The sequence below is a fragment of the Meleagris gallopavo genome, chromosome 1, assembly GCF_905368555.1.
Source record: "Meleagris gallopavo chromosome 1, MGAL_WU_HG_1.1, whole genome shotgun sequence".
NCBI lineage: Eukaryota > Metazoa > Chordata > Aves > Galliformes > Phasianidae > Meleagris > Meleagris gallopavo.
This window is the reverse complement of record NC_139404.1, coordinates 192257312-192276612: the sequence shown is the minus strand read 5'-3', so window position 1 is coordinate 192276612 and position 19301 is coordinate 192257312. Positions and strand designations below refer to the sequence as shown.

Below are 19301 nucleotides of genomic sequence, written 5' to 3'. Positions count from 1 at the left end.
AAATTGGTGACACACTGGAACAGGTTGCCCAAGGAGGTTGTGGATGCCCCATCCCTGCAGGCATTCAAGGCCAGGCTGGATGTGGCTCTGGGCAGCCTGGGCTGCTGGTTGGCGACCTGCACATAGCCGGGGGCTTGAAACTAGATGAGCATTGTGCTCCTTTGCAACCCAGGCCATTCTATGATTCTATGATGAGGGGAAAATTGCTTTGAAGACTGGCAGCCAAACTGCCCTGGGACCCCTGAGTGGACACCGCATACCTTTCACACGTTCCCAAGGCTGACACATGCACACCTGCACTGTACTGATAGCTGATACTGATATGGGCAGTTGCCATGACCAAGGTGCAGACTTTGCAGTTGGCTTTGCTGAACCTCATGAGGTTTCTCCTGGTCCCACTGCTCAGCCTCTTCCCTTGTCCAGAGATGCACTGAAGTCACCCATTATGTCTGGTTCACTCATTGCACCACTGTCCAGGTTATGTGGGGTCAGTGGGCATGCTGGGGGTGGGTTGGGCTTGGGGATCTTGGAGGCCTTTTCCAGTCTTTACGATTCCATTAACTTGTTACACCTCACTGCAGGCAAGTCTTGGAGGCAGACCTGTGGTCCCATGGATTCATCTACAGCCAGGTCTTCCTTCTTCCTTATCTTCATCATCCAGACTTGGTCAGAAGATCCTTGGGTGGATTTTAGAGCATTTCCAAGTGCTCTCAGCACAGCACTGAGGGACACGATGCAGGGGGGATGGGTTGGGGTTGGACTTAAGGGCCTTAAAGGTCTTTTCCAATCTCAACGATTCTTTGTTTCTTCTTCCTCTACGCCACAACCAACCTCAGCAGAGACCTAATAGGAGACTTTGATTTATTTCCTCCATGCTTATTCTTCAGCTGCCACCTATCAGCAGTGCAGCGGAACAGAAGTGATGTAAAGGTTCCTCTCCCCTCCCTGGCACAGTCCTTTGGACTTCTGGATCATTCCATTCTGTAATTTACACTTCACAAGGTACATTCACATTTACACTATGCTGCCTCAGCACCCCAGACCGCATCCCTGCACATCTCCTCCACTCCCCATTGCCTCTCCCTCTCCCTCTGTGCTATTTCCAACTGAAGGAGTGGCACCACCGCAGGCACTTTTCAGTTTTCCTCCTCTGTATCACTCAGGAAGGGAATGTTCACAAGGAAGGGAACAGAACAGAGCTCTGGTCGCCGAAGAGCCGAACAATGAGGGATAGAAGGGAAGCAACACCATCATCCCCTCACAGCACCTCCTCACCCTGAGGCGAAATGCGGCGCGCCGCGCGGGCTGCTGGGAGTTGTAGTTTTACGTCTCCCGCCGGCCCCGCCTCTCCGCGTCCGTCTTCTGGTGCTTGCACTACATTTCCCATCGTGCAACGGGAGCGAGGGGAAGGCGGCCGCCTGTCCCCGCCCCTAAGCCGCGTTGATTGGTGAGTTAGCGGCGCGGGGGCGGGGCCTCGCCTGTTGTCGAGAAGCGGCGGAGGGCGGGGCGGGCTGTCGCCGTTACCCGCGGCGGCGCTGAGGTAGCAGCGGCTCGGCGTTGTCCGCTCCTCCGCTTTCCGTCCTTCGGGCGATGCTCGGTGGCTCGGTTTGATAAGCTTCCGCATTCCGAACGGGAGAGATGTGTGAACGCGGGGCCGGAGGCGGGGACGTGAATTCCAACGTGCTGATCGCCCGCAGCACCGGCGACGCGCAGCTGGACAAAGCGGTGTGGCAGTGGCTGAGCTGGGACAAGGTGAGGGGGGGAGGGGCGGGTGTATATCTATATATATACACGTGTATGTGTGTGGGGGGGCCGTTCTGGGCCCTGTTGTCCCCTTATGGGGCTGTGGGGTGATCCAGGGAACAGGGCTGGGCCGAAGGAGGTGGCCCTGAGGAGCCCCGGCTGATGCCGACTGCTCCTATGGGGTGGAAGCGTCATCGTGGTGCAGCTGGGGTTGTTTGGTAGCTTAAGATCCATACAGCATCATCTTCATCCTTATTTTGGTTCCTTGGCTTACTGAATTTAACCCTTTTCCCTCCCTTACCTCCCCCTCCCCCCAAGGGCTCCATGCTGCTTTCTATTTCAGCTCCAACCACGAATGCATCGAGCTGTGCCAGCACAGCCTCCACCATCACAGCTGGATCTGGGGCTGTCAGTGTGTTTCAGGTGTTATTTTGCTGAGCTTGTGGCCAGAAGGGTCATTTTCATAGCATCATCTGGGTTAAAAGCATCCCTCACAGGCCTCACTCAGAGTCCTGTCCAGCTGAATGTCTGCAGGGATGAAGCATCCGCCACCTCTCTGGGCAGCATAGGATGATTGAGTGGCTAGGGTTGCAAAGGAGCACAGTGCTCATCCAGTTCCAACCCCCTGCTGTGTGCGGGTCACCAACCAGCAGCCCAGGCTGCCCAGAGCCACATCCAGCCTGGCCTTGAATGCCTCCAGATTTGGGGCATCCACAACCTTCCTGGGCAACCTGTTTCAGTGCATCACCACCCTCTGCATGAAAAACTTCCTCCTCACATCCAACCTAAACCTCCCCGCGCTCACTTTAAAACCATTCCCCTTGTCCTGTCACCACCCACCCTCACAAACAGCCGTTCCCCCTCCTGTTTATCCGCTCCCTTCAAGCACTGAAGGCCACACTGAGGTCTCCCTGCAGCCTTCTCTTCTCCAAGCTCAACAAGCCCAGTTCCCTCAACCTTTCCTCATAGGAGAGGTGCTGCAGCCCTCTGCTTCACCACTCTTAGTGTAAGAAGTGCTCCAAGAACTCCATATCTCTCCTGTGCTGAGGACTCCACATCTGGATGCAGTGCTCCAGGTGAGGCCTCACAACACAGAGGGGAACATCCCCTCCCTTGCTCTGCTGGCCCTGCTGCTGAGGATGCAGCCCAGGATGTGATTCAAGGCTGGAGGTGTTCAAGGCCAGGTTGGATGGGGCCCTGGGCAGCCTGGGCTGTTATGAAATGGTGGCCCTGCATGTGTTGGGGGGGTTGGAGCTTCATGATCCTTGATGTCCCTTCCAACCCAAACCATTCTATGGTTCTATGCAGTTGGCTTTGGGGCTGTGAGGGCGCACTGCTGGCTCATGCCCAGCTTCCATCCACCAGTATCCCCAAGTCCTTTTCGATAGGGCTGTGCTCAATCCTTTCATTCCCCTAGCCTGTTGATAGTGAGTTGTCATGACCCAGGTGCAGATCATGCACTTGGCTTTGTTGAACCTCAGGAGATTCTCAGCCTGCTGCTTGAGCCAGGCTAGGTCCCTCTGGATTTCCTTTTCATCTGGTTTGTCCAAACGTCATGGGCTTAAACAAACATCTTGGGGATGGAGGAGGGGAGGCTGCCAGTGCACTTGGGTTGTGTCACTGCCTTTCTAGGCTCTGGGTAGCCTGATCTGGTGGTTGGTGACCCTGCACATAGCAGGGGGATGAAACTAGATGATCATTGTGGTTCTCTTCAACCCAGAACAATCTATGATTCTATGATTTTATTATTATTTTTTTACAGTGTCTATTTTATAGCATTTTCAGCTTCATCTTCTCAGGATCAAAGCAGAAGGGTGTTGTTCAGGCTCCAAGGAAATACTGCGTGGTGGCCACAAGATGAGCTTTCTCCTGCTTGGAACTGCATTCTCCTCTCATTTCTGTCAGAATTAACACTTGCCATCTGTGTGTTCTGCAGTCAAAACTGTTGCTGTGAGAAGTGCTGGGGGAGGGAAGGAGTAGAAGAGGCAAATAGCAATCATGGTGATGGCCTTGGTAAGCTGGGCTGAACTGCAGTAAATAGGGGTTTTTGGATGTAACTTTTGGTTACTGTGTTGAAACCCTTTTCTTAAACAGCAGTGTATATGTTGATTATTAAAAGGTATGAACTAGGAAAACTTACGGATTTTACCAGGCTACCTCAGGAAAAAATGTTCTAATTAAAGCCAGCAGTCATGAGAAATTACTGCTCTATAAACTGAAACTAGTCAATAAAACAGCACTGAAGAGTCAGTTGGACAACACCTGTTTGTCCTTGCTAACCTAGGTGATAATCAGGACACTTCCTACAAGGGTTCTTGAGCTCGTTCATTAGAGAGATTGCAAAGAAGCCCGTGAGCTGTGAAAGGTCTCTGAGGTTTGCTGCTTATCAAACAGCCCGTCAAGGCTGCTGTCTTGCTTGCTTCCCAGCCCCCAGCTGCCCTAAGCCCCAGGGATCTGCATGGCCTCTGATCAAAGGAAAATCTGTGAGCTACATTCGCTGTGTATTTAGCTGTGGGGAGCCTTTGTCCTCTAGTTTAATTGAAAATTACTTGCTGTAATTAATTCTCGGTGCTGTGTTTTCATTCTCTCTGCTTTGGGCGTATGTGCTCACCTCTTTAAAAGCTGTGGTTAGGAAGTGGGTGGGTGCAGGAAAGCTGACCAGATGGTGGTCCTTCTGCTTCTCTTTCTCACCAGCGCTGCGCATCATCCTTAATGCTTCGGGCAGCTTGCTCAGAGGAGGCCTGCTGACTAAATCTCCATTCTGCCTTGACTGCTGTGTTTACTTCTTCCTTTGAGTCGTGGGGCACTGACTTTTTTCCAGGCTTCATTCATAAGCTACGTGAACAATTAATCATTTGTTTTTTTTCTCTCTCTTCATTCACTCTCTAAGCTGCCCTGTCCCTGGAGGTGTTCAAGGCCAGGTTGGATGGGGCCCTTGGGCAGCCTGGGCTGCTGTGAAATGTGGAGGTTGGTGGCCCTGTCTGCAGCAGGGGGGGGTTGGAGCTTCCTGATCCTTGAGGTCCCTTCCAACCCGTGCCATTCTGTGATTCTGTGATTTACTATTTTCCTTCCACACCTCTCGTGAGTCTCCTGGAAGAGTCTGGCTTGTCTTCAGGCATGCTGAGCATTTGTCACACACAGCAGCAGATGAAGCTTTCTGTGCAAGTCTGAGGATTGGATTGTTGCTTAGCAGCAGCTGGGATTTTAGAGGAGGAACAGTGTGATGAAGATCTTGATCTGTACAATCAAAAACATGACCTCAAAGAAAAATTCACAGCTGTGGCTGTAAGGCTGCAGTAGCACATGAAGTCAGAGTAGATAAGCATCGCTGCTTTGCCTTCCTCAGTAAGTCCTCGCCCTGTAAGAACGAAGCTTAAGCACAAGCTGCCAGCTGCTGGCTTATTAATTAGCTCTGCAGGGTCACTGATGAGGATCATGTTCCCTGAGCATGCTCAGCGTAGCACAGCTCTGCCTGAAGTCAATAAAGCTATGCAGGAATGTTTACATGCAGAAAGGCTGTGTGGGAGTCAGCCTGGGAGAAGGGGTATCGTATTGGTTATTAAACCAGTGCAGGAAAACTGCACAGGGAAAGGTGTGATTGGTGTTAGTGAGCACAATGCTCAAGCAGTTCCAACCCCCTGCTGTGTGCCCAGGCTGCCCAGAGCCACATCCAGCCTGGCCTTGAATGCCTGCAGGGATGGGGCATCCACAGCCTCCTTGGGCAACCTGTTCCACTGCCTCACCACCCTCTGCATGAAAAACTTCCTCCTCATATCCAACCTAAGCCTCCCCTGGCTCACTTTAAAACCATTCCCCCTGTCCTATCACCACCCACCCCTGTAACCAGCCATTCCCCCTCCTATTTATACGCTTCCTTCAAGTATTGGAAGGCCACAGTGAGGTTTCATGGGTCTCCTTCAGCTTACAATACACTTTATAAGACTTGTAGGTGAATGTCTGAGAATAAAAATGGGAAGGGGAGAAAGATGATCACAAATGAGAAGAGAATATAATTACAATGCACAAATAAAAGGAGATGAGCATGATAAGGAAAACCCCCAAAAGGTTCCTGCAAAAGATGTTACAAGAAGCAGACGAGCTTAATGAATCAAGAAGTCTGTTTGAAAGGTTATTTTAATTTTGAGATGCTCTGATCAGCTTCCAACAAAGATGAGGTGAGCGTAGAGCAGCTGCCTTTGTCCTTGAGAGCATCCGTGTGTGTGTAGGTCTGCGATTGGGTCTGTAGCTGGGATGTGCTGGGGAGCTGCCACTGTGCGTGCAGTGTGGATCCTCAGGCTGACTGTAGGAGTGCAGAGCAGTGCAGAACAGGGCAGGTGCTTTCCTCATGCTTCGGTGGGTGCCTTGGCCAGGTGCAGAGCCGGGTTGTTGGGCAGAGGCTGCGGTGCTTTGGTTCTGTGTGTGTCCAGAATGTCTTTCTGCAAGGCAGAGGGGAGGGAAGGAAGGAGCAGCCTCCTGCCCTGCTGCCCTGTGCTGCCCTCTCCTGCACAGCCCTGCTCACCGGGTTGCTGCTCTGCCAGCCGTTTCCATGGCCGTGTGGGGCTGCCTGTGTCCCCAGGGCTGTTGTGGGGGCACAGAGACCAGATGGAGAGCTGAGGACAGGCGTTTGTCCTGCTCTGGTTCCATCTTGGTGCGGATGCCCATCTGCAAGGCAGAGGGAAGGGAAGGAAGGAAGAAGGGAGCAGCCTCCTGCCCTGCTGCCCTGTGCTGCCCTCCCCTGCACAGCCCTGCTCACCGGGTTGCTGCTCTGAAAATGGTTTCCTTGGCTGTTTGGGTCACCAATACCACGTTGACCCAAGCACTGCAGTCAGCAGGTCCGGTGCCAGCACCTGCAGTGGGGCCAGGACTCAGCAAAGCAGCACCAGATGTTGGGGTGAGGGCTGGGGGATTTCAGGAAGCTTCCCTGGTGCTGTAGGAGCACGACAGTCTCCAGTTTGGAGCTGACTTATCTTTTCTGATGGACACCCTTCTGGTGGGCTGAGCTGAGGCCCTTTTCTTCATCTGGAGCCATTGGTGTTGGGCTGTCCATCTGCAAGGCAGAGGGGAAGGAAGGAAGGAGCAGCCTCCTGCCCTGCTGCCCTGTGCTGCCCTCCCCTGCACAGCTCTGCTCACCAGGTTGCTGTCCCCAGGGCTGTGTGGAAAGGGCCACTGCAATCAGCAGGTCCGGTGCCAGCTCCTGCAGTGGGGTCAGGGCTCAGCAAAGCAGCAGCAAATGTTGGGGCAGGGCCAGGGGTCCTTGGGGAGCTGCCCGGGTCCTTGGGGAGCGAGGCGGGCTCCAGTTTGGGAGCGACTTCTGTGTGCTGTGGGTGAGCACAGGAGCGTCTCGCCGTCCTGCTGTGTCCCTGTCCCCGCGTGTGGCTGTGAGGCAGAGGAGGAGCAGCCCCATCCATCGCCATGGGCTGCTCCTGCCCGCCACAGCCCTGGCTCACTCGGCTACTCGGCGGCGATGTGTGGCTGGCACTGCCCTTCTGCTCAGCATTCCGGGCTGCTGTGACACCCAGCTGGCTCTGGAACGCAGCCCCCCCCACTCTTGTGCTCTTGTGACATGGCTGTGCCAGCTGCAGGCTGCTTCCTGGAGCTGGTGGCTGCCCCTGGCAACATGGCCGTGCCATAGCAGGGCTGGTGCTGCCTGCCATGGGGCTGCTGCCTTCCGCCGTCCGTGTAATAAACGATCAGTTGTTCATCCCTAAATGTCTGATGGTGCTTTGCCCATATCTGCATGCAGTTCACAGCCAGGTCTGTGAGAAGAGGAAGGCCATCTTTGGCATCCAGCTTTCCAATTTAATTGGGGGGCTTTAATTTAAGTAGCCTGGGAAGGGATCCTCAGTCCATCTCGCTTTGAGGCTGCTGATGGTCATGGATGCTGTGGGCCTGAGCTGGATCCCAGGGCAGTGAGATAGTACCAAAGGTGCAGGATAAGAGAACTGCAGTAGGTAAATGTGCCTCAATGGGAGCCCAACTCAAATGCCTGCTCATAACGCACAGAGCTTGGGGATGGAGCAACAAATGTGGCAGGTGTGTGTGTGCCTCCAGGGCTCTGATGTCACTGGCATCACTGTGATTTGATGGGATGGCTGTCAGGAGTGGAATGCAGGAATGGAGCAGGCTCCTGGCGGCCCCTATAGCGGCCTTCCAGGACCTGAAGGGGACCTACAGAAAAGCTGGGGCGAGACTTTTTGTATGGGCAGGTAGAGGCAGGATGAGGAGAAATGACTGCCAAGTGGCGGAGGGTAGATTTAGAGTAGAGATTGGGAAGAAATTCTGTCCTGTGAGGGTGGTGAGACGCTGGCACAGGTTGCCCAGCCGGGCTGTGGATGCCCCCTGCCTGGAAGCACTGAAGGCCAGGCTGGATGGGGCTGTGAGCAACCTGGGCTGTGGGAGGTGTGCCAGCCTCCAGCAGGGGGTTGGGAGTGGGTGAGCTTCAAGGTCCCTCCCAACCCAAACCATCCTTTGATACCATGATATGCAGGTGCATAAGTAGAAAGAGATGATGACAATAAGGAAACCCCCCTGAGAGCTCACAGTGTGTGGATGTCACGGGATGGAAGAAGCACCGTGGCTATAACGAAAGACAAAGTTTATTCTGAAGGCTTTTACATTATTCTTTAATTCTGAGTTATCTTCTCAGTGGAAGTCTGGGGGTCGAGGTAGGAAGGCTGTCAGTCTTCATTGCTCTTAACTTTCATCCTTGGTCCAGTAATTCCAGTGCCAGCATCTGCAGTGGGGCCGGGGCTCAGCAAAGCGGTACCAAATGTTGGGGTGTGGGCAGGGGGATCTTGGGGAGCTGCCAGTGTCCTTTAGGCCTGAGAAAGGCCATCATTTGTGGCTGGCTTGTCTGTCCTGTAAGCGAGGAGACCATTCATAGAGCTGAGGAGAGGCGTGTGTCTTGCTCTGGTTCCATGCTGGTCTGGATGCGCTGCTGCAAGGCGGAGGGGGAGGAAGAAAGGAGCAGCCTCCTGCCCTGCTTCCTTGTTGAACTCCATGCCACTGGCCCCAGCCCAGCAATCAGCCTGTGCAGGACCCTCTGTAGGCCCTTTCTAATCCCAGGCAGATGCACAGTTCCCCACCGTGGTGCCACCTGCAAACACAGCGAGGGTGCACTCAGTGCCCTCGTGCAGGTCCTCAACAAAGACCTGAACAGGACAGGGCCCAGCACCGAGCCCTGGGGAACAGCACTGGTGAGCGTCTGCCAGCTGGATGTGACTCCATTCACCTCCACTGTGTGGGCCCAGCCCTCAGCCAGTTCTTCACGCAGCCAAGAGCGCCCGTGTCCCAGCCATGGGCTGCTGCTTTGCTGGGAGAATTCTGCGGGAGGCGGTGCCAAAGGCTTTGCTGAAGTCGAGGCAGACTACGTCAGCAGCCTTTCCTCATCCTCCAGGTGGGTCAGTGGCTCACGGGAGGAGCTGAGGTTGCTGGAGGAGGACCTGCCTGTCACGAACCCATGCTGGCTGGGCCTGATCCCCCGCTTGTCCTGCCCGTGCCCTGTGAGCTTTTCCAGATGATCTGCTCCACAAGCTCTGTAGCTGGCACAGAGCTGACGGGCCTGTAGTTCCCGGATCCTCCTTCTGACTCTTCTTGGAGATGGGGTCACGCTGGCAAGCCCCCAGTCCTCTGGGAGCCCTGCAGCTGAGCAGGACTGCCGAGAGGTGATGGAAAGCGTCTGGGCTCCCACCTCCAGCAGCTCCCTCAGCAGCCTCGGGGGGATCCCACTGCACTCCTCTCCGCACACACTGCACAGGGCACTGTGTTACCCCTTCCCACGAGGAATCGCTGCGTGTTTTCCTTGTTTCTCTGAGTGTCACTGCTAGTTTCAGTGCCTTTGGAGAGCTGTGCAAAGGAAGTGCTTGTGGCAGTGCCAGAGCAGCCACCTGCTCCCATCCCGCAGCTGGCAAAATTCCTTTCTTGCTGAGGCTTTTGGGTGATTTGTGGGTTTGGAGGGGAGAAATCAGAAAGGCGGCCACAAAGGAGAGGAGAAGTTGTTCAGAACGACTTGTGTTTGTGGAAAGCTGTGGCATGAAAGCACGGGGAATGAAACCCAGAGCTGTTGAAGCAGGGGACTTTGGGTGGGCTGGGGCCCCGGGTGCATTAAGGTGCAACCGTGGCTGAGAGCTGAAGGTGCTGTGTGAGCTGGGGAAGCCCTGCAGTAAGAGGAGGGCTGCGCTTCAGTGCCTGTTTGGAGATGTCCTGCTCCATGAAGTCCATCAGGAGCGCCTTGAAAGTGAAACTTGGTGCCGTGAGCAGCTGTGTTAGCAGTGAGGTGTGATGGGGATGTCTTGTGACAGCGGTGGAGGCAGGGAAGGGCATTGCTGTGCTGTGCTGAGCGTTCCAGCATAGAGGTGCATGGAGATGCATTGATATGTAGAGACGACGACTGCAAGGAACCCCTCCCGCCCCCCAGATTTTGCAGTATGGCTTCCACGAGAAGGAAGAAGCAGCACAGGTGTAAGGAATGAGAAAGTTTATTCTGAAGGTTGTGCAATTAGTCTTTAATTGCGTGCTGGTTTCTCGGTGGTCGTCTGGGGGTCGAGGCAGGAAGGCTGGCAGTCTTGATGGCTCCTCAACTTCCATCCCGGTCTCAGCAGCGCTCGCTTACGGTGCTTCCTTCTGTTCTGGACGTGGTGCCTGTGGTATTTCTGCATTGGGCCCATCCATCCCTTTTAGGCTCTTGTTCCGTCCTGGTCTTCAGAGTTCTGTTTCACACCATCCTTGTGGTTCCTGGAGGCGCTGATGTGTGCAGCACTGAAGGTGCTGGCAGGCTGTTGGGCTGTCCATCTGCAAGGCAGAGGGGAGGAAGGAAGGAAGGAGCAGCCTCCTGCCCTGCTGCCCTGTGCTGCTCTCCCCTGCACAGCCCTGCTCACCGGGTTGCTGCACTGCCAGGCATTTCCAGTGCTGTGTGGGGCTGCCTGTGTCCCCAGGTCTATGTGGAAAGAGCCACTGCAATTAGCAGGTCTGGTGCCAGCACCTGCACAGGGCACAGGGCTGAGCAAAGCAGCACCAAACATGGAGGTAGGGCAAGGGGTCCTTGGGCAGCTTCCATGGTCCTTTAGGAGCACCACAGGCTACAGTCTGGGGCTGACTTACCTTCTTTGTAGGACGTGAACAGCAGTTTGGAGGGCTGAGCTCCATCACTTTTGGGCATCTGGAGCCGTTGGTGTTGGGCTGTCCATCTGCAAGGCAGAGGGAAAGGAAGGAAGGAGCAGCCTCGTGCCCTGCTGCCCTGTGCTGAACTCCCCTGCACAGCCCTGCTCACCGGGTTGCTGCTCTGCCAGCCATTTCCATGGCTGTGTGGGGCTGCCTGTGTCCCCAGGGCTGTCCTGGGAGCACGGAGACCAGATGGAGAGCTGAGGACAGGTGTGTGTCCTGCTCTGGTTCCATCTTGGTGCGGATACCCATCTGCAAGGCAGAGGGGAAGGAAGGAAGAAGGGAGCAGCCTCCTGCCCTGCTGCCCTGTGCTGCCCTCCCCTGCACAGCCCTGCTCACCGGGTTGCTGCTCTGAAAATGGTTTTCTTGGCCGTTTGGGTCACCAATGCCACGTTGACACAAGCACTGCAGTCAGCAGGTCCGGTGCCAGCACCTGCAGTGGGGCCAGGACTCAGCAAAGCAGCACCAAATGTTGGGGTGAGGGCAGGGGGATTTCAGGAGCTTCCCTGGTGCTGTAGGAGCACGACAGGCTCCAGTTTGGAGCTGACTTATCTTTTCTGATGGACACCCTTTTGGTGGGCTGAGCTGAGGCCCTTTTCATCATCTGGAGCCATTGGTGTTGGGCTGTCCATCTGCAAGGCAGAGGGGAAGTGCAAGAGGAGCAGCCTCCTGCCCTGCTGCCCTGTGCTGCCCTCCCCTGCACAGCCCTGCTCACCGGGTTGCTGTCCCCAGGGCTGTGTGGAAAGGGTCACTGCAATCAGCAGGTCCGGTGCCAGCACCTGCAGTGGGGTCAGGACTCAGCAAAGCAGCAGCAAATGTTGGGGCAGGGCCAGGGGTCCTTGGGGAGCTGCCCGGGTCCTTGGGGAGCGAGGCGGGCTCCAGTTTGGGAGCGACTTGTGTGTGCTGTGGGTGAGCACAGGAGCGTCTCGCCGTCCTGCTGTGTCCCTGTCCCCGCGTGTGGCTGTGAGGCAGAGGAGGAGCAGCCCCATCCATCGCCATGGGCTGCTCCTGCCCGCCACAGCCCTGGCTCACTCGGCTACTCGGCGGCGATGTGTGGCTGGCACTGCCCTTCTGCTCAGCATTCCGGGCTGCTGTGACACCCAGCTGGCTCTGGAACGCAGCCCCCCCCACTCTTGTGCTCTTGTGACATGGCTGTGCCAGCTGCAGGCTGCTTCCTGGAGCTGGTGGCTGCCCCTGGCAACGTGGCCGTGCCATAGCAGGGCTGGTGCTGCCTGCCATGGGGCTGCTGCCTTCCGCCGTCCGTGTAATAAACGATCAGTTGTTCATCCCTAAATGTCTGATGGTGCTTTGCCCATGTCAGCATGCAGTTCCCAGCCCTTGCCTTTCTCCCATCTTTACCTGGAGCCCAACAGGAGGTGATGAGAGGCAGGAGGAGCAGTGCCCTACTGCACTGCTTTGGCCATGCATGCTCTCATGTTCCAGTGTGGAGCATCTTCCTGTCTCCTGCCAGGCCACTGCAGCCCCTCCCCATCCTGCTGCACCCACTGCTCTAGGGCTGCCTGTGTTACAACTTGCCTGTCCCTTTCCAGATGCACAAAGATTTACATGCAGAAAGGCTGTTTGGGAGTCAGCCTGGGAGAAGGTTATCACACTGGTTATTAAACCAGTGCCCAGGGAAAGGTGTGATTGGTGTTAGTGGTCCAGCAGATCGTATACAGGCAGGTCTGTGCACTAAGTCAGTGTGAGGTGCTGAGGTTGGGGTGCTGGTGTGTGGTGGTGGTAATTGTGGTAATCCCAAACCAACAACCTGCTCCCATTCTTAGAATCACAGGATCGCAGAATGGCCTGGGTTGCAAAGGAGCACAGTGCTCATCCAGTTCCAACCCCCTGCTGTGTGCAGGTCACCAACCAGCAGCCCAGGCTGCCCAGAGCCACATCCAGCCTGGCCTTGAATGCCTGCAGAGATGGGATGAGCATCCACAGCCTCCTTGGGCAACCTGTTCCACTGCCTCACCACCCTCTGCATGAAAAACTTCCTCCTCACATCCAACCTAAGCCTCCCCTGGCTCACTTTAAAACCATTCCCCCTGTCCTATCACCACCCACCCCTGTAACCAGCCATTCCCCCTCCTATTTATATGCTTCCTTCAAGTATTGGAGGGCCACAGTGAGGTTTCATGGGTCTCCTTCAGCTTACAATACACTTTATAAGACAAAGGCTTGTTGGTGAATGTCTGAGAATAAAAATGGGAAGGGGAGAAAGATGATCACAAATGAGAAGAGAATATAATTACGATGCACAAATAAAAGGAGATGAACATGATAAGGAAAACCCCCAGAAGGTTCCTGAAAGAGATGTTACAAGAAGCAGACGAGCTTAATGAATCAAGAAGTCTGTTTGAAAGGTTATTTTAATTTTGAGATGCTCTGATCAGCTTCCAACGAAGATGAGGTGAGCGTAGAGCAGCTGCCTTTGTCCTTGAGAGCATCCGTGTGTGTGTAGGTCTGCGATTGGGTCTGTAGCTGGGATGTGCTGGGGAGCTGCCACTGTGCGTGCAGTGTGGATCCTCAGGCTGACTGTAGGAGTGCAGAGCAGTGCAGAACAGGGCAGGTGCTTTCCTCATGCTTCGGTGGGTGCCTTGGGCAGGTGCAGACCCGGGTTGTTGGGCAGAGGCTGCGGTGCTTTGGTTCTGTGTGTGTCCAGATGTCTTTCTGCAAGGCAGAGGGGAGGGAAGGAAGGAGCAGCCTCCTGCCTGCTGCCCTGTGCTGCCCTCCCCTGCACAGCCCTGCTCACCGGGTTGCTGCTCTGCCAGCCATTTCCATGGCTGTGTGGGGCTGCCTGTGTCCCCAGGGTTGTCCTGGGGGCACGGAGACCAGATGGAGAGCTGAGGACAGGCGTGTGTCCTGCTCTGGTTCCATCTTGGTGCGGATGCCCATCTGCAAGGCAGAGGGAAGGGAAGGAAGGAAGAAGGGAGCAGCCTCCTGCCCTGCTGCCCTGTGCTGCCCTCCCCTGCACAGCCCTGCTCACCGGGTTGCTGCTCTGAAAATGGTTTCCTTGGCCGTTTGGGTCACCAATGCCACGTTGACCCAAGCACTGCAGTCAGCAGGTCCAGTGGCAGCACCTGCAGTGGGGCCAGGACTCAGCAAAGCAGCACCAAATGTTGAGGTGAGGGCTGGGGGATTTCAGGAGCTTCCCTGGTGCTGTAGGAGCACGACAGGCTCCAGTTTGGAGCTGACTTATCTTTTCTGATGGACACCCTTTTGGTGGGCTGAGCTGAGGCCCTTTTCATCATCTGGTGCCATTGGTGTTGGGCTGTCCATCTGCAAGGCAGAGGGGAAGGAAGGAAGAAGGGAGCAGCCTCCTGCCCTGCTGCCCTGTGCTGCCCTCCCCTGCACAGCCCTGCTCACCGGGTTGCTGTCCCCAGGGCTGTGTGGAAAGGGCCACTGCAATCAGCAGGTCCGATGCCAGCACCTGCAGTGGGGTCAGGGCTCAGCAAAGCAGCAGCAAATGTTGGGGCAGGGCCAGGGGTCCTTGGGGAGCTGCCCGGGTCCTTGGGGAGCGAGGCGGGCTCCAGTTTGGGAGCGACTTCTGTGTGCTGTGGGTGAGCACAGGAGCGTCTCGCCGTCCTGCTGTGTCCCTGTCCCCGCGTGTGGCTGTGAGGCAGAGGAGGAGCAGCCCCATCCATCGCCATGGGCTGCTCCTGCCCGCCACAGCCCTGGCTCACTCGGCTACTCGGCGGCGATGTGTGGCTGGCACTGCCCTTCTGCTCAGCATTCCGGGCTGCTGTGACACCCAGCTGGCTCTGGAACGCAGCCCCCCCCACTCTTGTGCTCTTGTGACATGGCTGTGCCAGCTGCAGGCTGCTTCCTGGAGCTGGTGGCTGCCCCTGGCAACGTGGCCGTGCCATAGCAGGGCTGGTGCTGCCTGCCATGGGGCTGCTGCCTTCCGCCGTCCGTGTAATAAATGATCAATTGTTCATCCCTAAATGTCTGATGGTGCTTTGCCCATGTCTGCATGCAGTTCCCAGCCCTTGCCTTTCTCCCATCTCCACCTGGAGCCCAACAGGAGGTGATGAGAGGCAGGAGGAGCAGTGCCCTACTGCACTGCTTTGGCCATGCATGCTCTCATGTTCCAATGTGGAGCATCTTCCTGTCTCCTGCCAGGCCACTGCAGCCCCTCCCCATCCTGCTGCACCCACTGCTGTAGGGCTGCCTGTGCTACAACTTGCTGTCCCTTTCCAGATGCACAAAGTTTACATGCAGAAAGGCTGTTTGGGAGTCAGCCTGGGAGAAGGTTATCACACTGGTTATTAAACCAGTGCCCAGGGAAAGGTGTGATTGGTGTTAGTGGTCCAGCAGATCGTATACAGGAGGTCTGTGCATTAAGTCAGTGTGAGGTGCTGAGGTTGGGGTGCTGGTGTGTGGTGGTGGTAATTGTGGTAATCCCAAACCAACAACCTGCTCCCATTCTTAGAATCACAGGATCGCAGAATGGCCTGGGTTGCAGAGGAGCACAGTGCTCACCCAGCTCCAACCCCCTGCTGTGTGCAGGTCGCCAACCAGCAGCCCAGGCTGCCCAGAGCCACATCCAGCCTGGCCTTGAATGCCTGCAGAGATGGGATGAGCATCCACAGCCTCCTTGGGCAACCTGTTCCACTGCCTCACCACCCTCTGCATGAAAAACTTCCTCCTCACATCCAACCTAAGCCTCCCCTGGCTCACTTTAAAACCATTCCCCTGTCCTATCACCACCCACCCCTGTAACCAGCCATTCCCCCTCCTATTTATATGCTTCCTTCAAGTATTGGAGGGCCACAGTGAGGTTTCATGGGTCTCCTTCAGCTTACAATACACTTTATAAGACAAAGGCTTGTTGGTGAATGTCTGAGAATAAAAATGGGAAGGGAGAAAGATGATCACAAATGAGAAGAGAATATAATTACGATGCACAAATAAAAGGAGATGAACATGATAAGGAAAACCCCCAGAAGGTTCCTGAAAGAGATGTTACAAGAAGCAGACGAGCTTAATGAATCAAGAAGTCTGTTTGAAAGGTTATTTTAATTTTGAGATGCTCTGATCAGCTTCCAACGAAGATGAGGTGAGCGTAGAGCAGCTGCCTTTGTCCTTGAGAGCATCCGTGTGTGTGTAGGTCTGCGATTGGGTCTGTAGCTGGGATGTGCTGGGGAGCTGCCACTGTGCGTGCAGTGTGGATCCTCAGGCTGACTGTAGGAGTGCAGAGCAGTGCAGAACAGGGCAGGTGCTTTCCTCATGCTTCGGTGGGTGCCTTGGGCAGGTGCAGACCCGGGTTGTTGGGCAGAGGCTGCGGTGCTTTGGTTCTGTGTGTGTCCAGATGTCTTTCTGCAAGGCAGAGGGGAGGGAAGGAAGGAGCAGCCTCCTGCCTGCTGCCCTGTGCTGCCCTCCCCTGCACAGCCCTGCTCACCGGGTTGCTGCTCTGCCAGCCATTTCCATGGCTGTGTGGGGCTGCCTGTGTCCCCAGGGTTGTCCTGGGGGCACGGAGACCAGATGGAGAGCTGAGGACAGGCGTGTGTCCTGCTCTGGTTCCATCTTGGTGCGGATGCCCATCTGCAAGGCAGAGGGAGGGAAGGAAGGAAGAAGGGAGCAGCCTCCTGCCCTGCTGCCCTGTGCTGCCCTCCCCTGCACAGCCCTGCTCACGGGTTGCTGCTCTGAAAATGGTTTCCTTGGCCGTTTGGGTCACCAATGCCACGTTGACCCAAGCACTGCAGTCAGCAGGTCCAGTGGCAGCACCTGCAGTGGGGCCAGGACTCAGCAAAGCAGCACCAAATGTTGAGGTGAGGGCTGGGGGATTTCAGGAGCTTCCCTGGTGCTGTAGGAGCACGACAGGCTCCAGTTTGGAGCTGACTTATCTTTTCTGATGGACACCCTTTTGGTGGGCTGAGCTGAGGCCCTTTTCATCATCTGGTGCCATTGGTGTTGGGCTGTCCATCTGCAAGGCAGAGGGGAAGGAAGGAAGAAGGGAGCAGCCTCCTGCCCTGCTGCCCTGTGCTGCCCTCCCCTGCACAGCCCTGCTCACCGGGTTGCTGTCCCCAGGGCTGTGTGGAAAGGGCCACTGCAATCAGCAGGTCCGATGCCAGCACCTGCAGTGGGGTCAGGGCTCAGCAAAGCAGCAGCAAATGTTGGGGCAGGGCCAGGGGTCCTTGGGGAGCTGCCCGGGTCCTTGGGGAGCGAGGCGGGCTCCAGTTTGGGAGCGACTTCTGTGTGCTGTGGGTGAGCACAGGAGCGTCTCGCCGTCCTGCTGTGTCCCTGTCCCCGCGTGTGGCTGTGAGGCAGAGGAGGAGCAGCCCCATCCATCGCCATGGGCTGCTCCTGCCCGCCACAGCCCTGGCTCACTCGGCTACTCGGCGGCGATGTGTGGCTGGCACTGCCCTTCTGCTCAGCATTCCGGGCTGCTGTGACACCCAGCTGGCTCTGGAACGCAGCCCCCCCCACTCTTGTGCTCTTGTGACATGGCTGTGCCAGCTGCAGGCTGCTTCCTGGAGCTGGTGGCTGCCCCTGGCAACGTGGCCGTGCCATAGCAGGGCTGGTGCTGCCTGCCATGGGGCTGCTGCCTTCCGCCGTCCGTGTAATAAATGATCAATTGTTCATCCCTAAATGTCTGATGGTGCTTTGCCCATGTCTGCATGCAGTTCCCAGCCCTTGCCTTTCTCCCATCTCCACCTGGAGCCCAACAGGAGGTGATGAGAGGCAGGAGGAGCAGTGCCCTACTGCACTGCTTTGGCCATGCATGCTCTCATGTTCCAATGTGGAGCATCTTCCTGTCTCCTGCCAGGCCACTGCAGCCCCTCCCCATCCTGCTGCACCCACTGCTGTAGGGCTGCCTGTGCTACAACTTGCTGTCCCTTTCCAGATGCACAAAGTTTACATGCAGAAAGGCTGTTTGGGAGTCAGCCTGGGAGAAGGTTATCACACTGGTTATTAAACCAGTGCCCAGGGAAAGGTGTGATTGGTGTTAGTGGTCCAGCAGATCGTATACAGGAGGTCTGTGCATTAAGTCAGTGTGAGGTGCTGAGGTTGGGGTGCTGGTGTGTGGTGGTGGTAATTGTGGTAATCCCAAACCAACAACCTGCTCCCATTCTTAGAATCACAGGATCGCAGAATGGCCTGGGTTGCAGAGGAGCACAGTGCTCACCCAGCTCCAACCCCCTGCTGTGTGCAGGTCGCCAACCAGCAGCCCAGGCTGCCCAGAGCCACATCCAGCCTGGCCTTGAATGCCTGCAGAGATGGGATGAGCATCCACAGCCTCCTTGGGCAACCTGTTCCACTGCCTCACCACCCTCTGCATGAAAAACTTCCTCCTCACATCCAACCTAAGCCTCCCCTGGCTCACTTTAAAACCATTCCCCCTGTCCTATCACCACCCACCCTGTAACCAGCCATTCCCCTCCTATTTATATGCTTCCTTCAAGTATTGGAGGGCCACAGTGAGGTTTCATGGGTCTCCTTCAGCTTACAATACACTTTATAAGACAAAGGCTTGTTGGTGAATGTCTGAGAATAAAAATGGGAAGGGGAGAAAGATGATCACAAATGAGAAGAGAATATAATTACGATGCACAAATAAAAGGAGATGAACATGATAAGGAAAACCCCCAGAAGGTTCCTGAAAGAGATGTTACAAGAAGCAGACGAGCTTAATGAATCAAGAAGTCTGTTTGAAAGGTTATTTTAATTTTGAGATGCTCTGATCAGCTTCCAACGAAGATGAGGTGAGCGTAGAGCAGCTGCCTTTGTCCTTGAGAGCATCCGTGTGTGTGTAGGTCTGCGATTGGGTCTGTAGCTGGGATGTGCTGGGGAGCTGCCACTGTCCGTGCAGTGTGGATCCTCAGGCTGACTGTAGGAGTGCAGAGCAGTGCAGAACAGGGCAGGTGCTTTCCTCATGCTTCGGTGGGTGCCTTGGGCAGGTGCAGACCCGGTTGTTGGGCAGAGGCTGCGGTGCTTTGGTTCTGTGTGTGTCCAGATGTCTTTCTGCAAGGCAGAGGGGAGGGAAGGAAGGAGCAGCCTCCTGCCCTGCTGCCCTGTGCTGCCCTCCCCTGCACAGCCCTGCTCACGGGGTTGCTGCTCTGCCAGCCATTTCCATGGCAGTGTGGGGCTGCCTGTGTCCCCAGGGCTGTCCTGGGGCACGGAGACCAGATGGAGAGCTGAGGACAGGCGTTTGTCCTGCTCTGGTTCCATCTTGGTGCGGATGCCCATCTGCAAGGCAGAGGGGAAGGGAAGGAAGGAAGAAGGGAGCAGCCTCCTGCCCTGCTGCCCTGTGCTGCCCTCCCCTGCACAGCCCTGCTCACCGGGTTGCTGCTCTGAAAATGGTTTCCTTGGCCGTTTGGGTCACCAATACCACGTTGACCCAAGCACTGCAGTCAGCAGGTCCGGTGCCAGCACCTGCAGTGGGGCCAGGACTC

General features: G+C 55.9%; 1 protein-coding gene across 1 annotated transcript in view; it reads left to right on the top strand.

Annotated features, from left to right (window-relative positions):
- The first annotated feature begins 1452 nt into the window (after nt 1–1452).
- Nucleotides 1453–19301, top strand: part of PGM2L1 (phosphoglucomutase 2 like 1) — a 57018-nt gene continuing 39169 nt past the window's right edge. Inside the window, exon 1 of the mRNA XM_019612453.2 lies at nt 1453–1752. Within this exon, the coding sequence (XP_019467998.2) occupies nt 1639–1752 (114 nt within the window). The 5' untranslated portion in view covers nt 1453–1638. The remainder of the gene's footprint in view (nt 1753–19301) is intronic.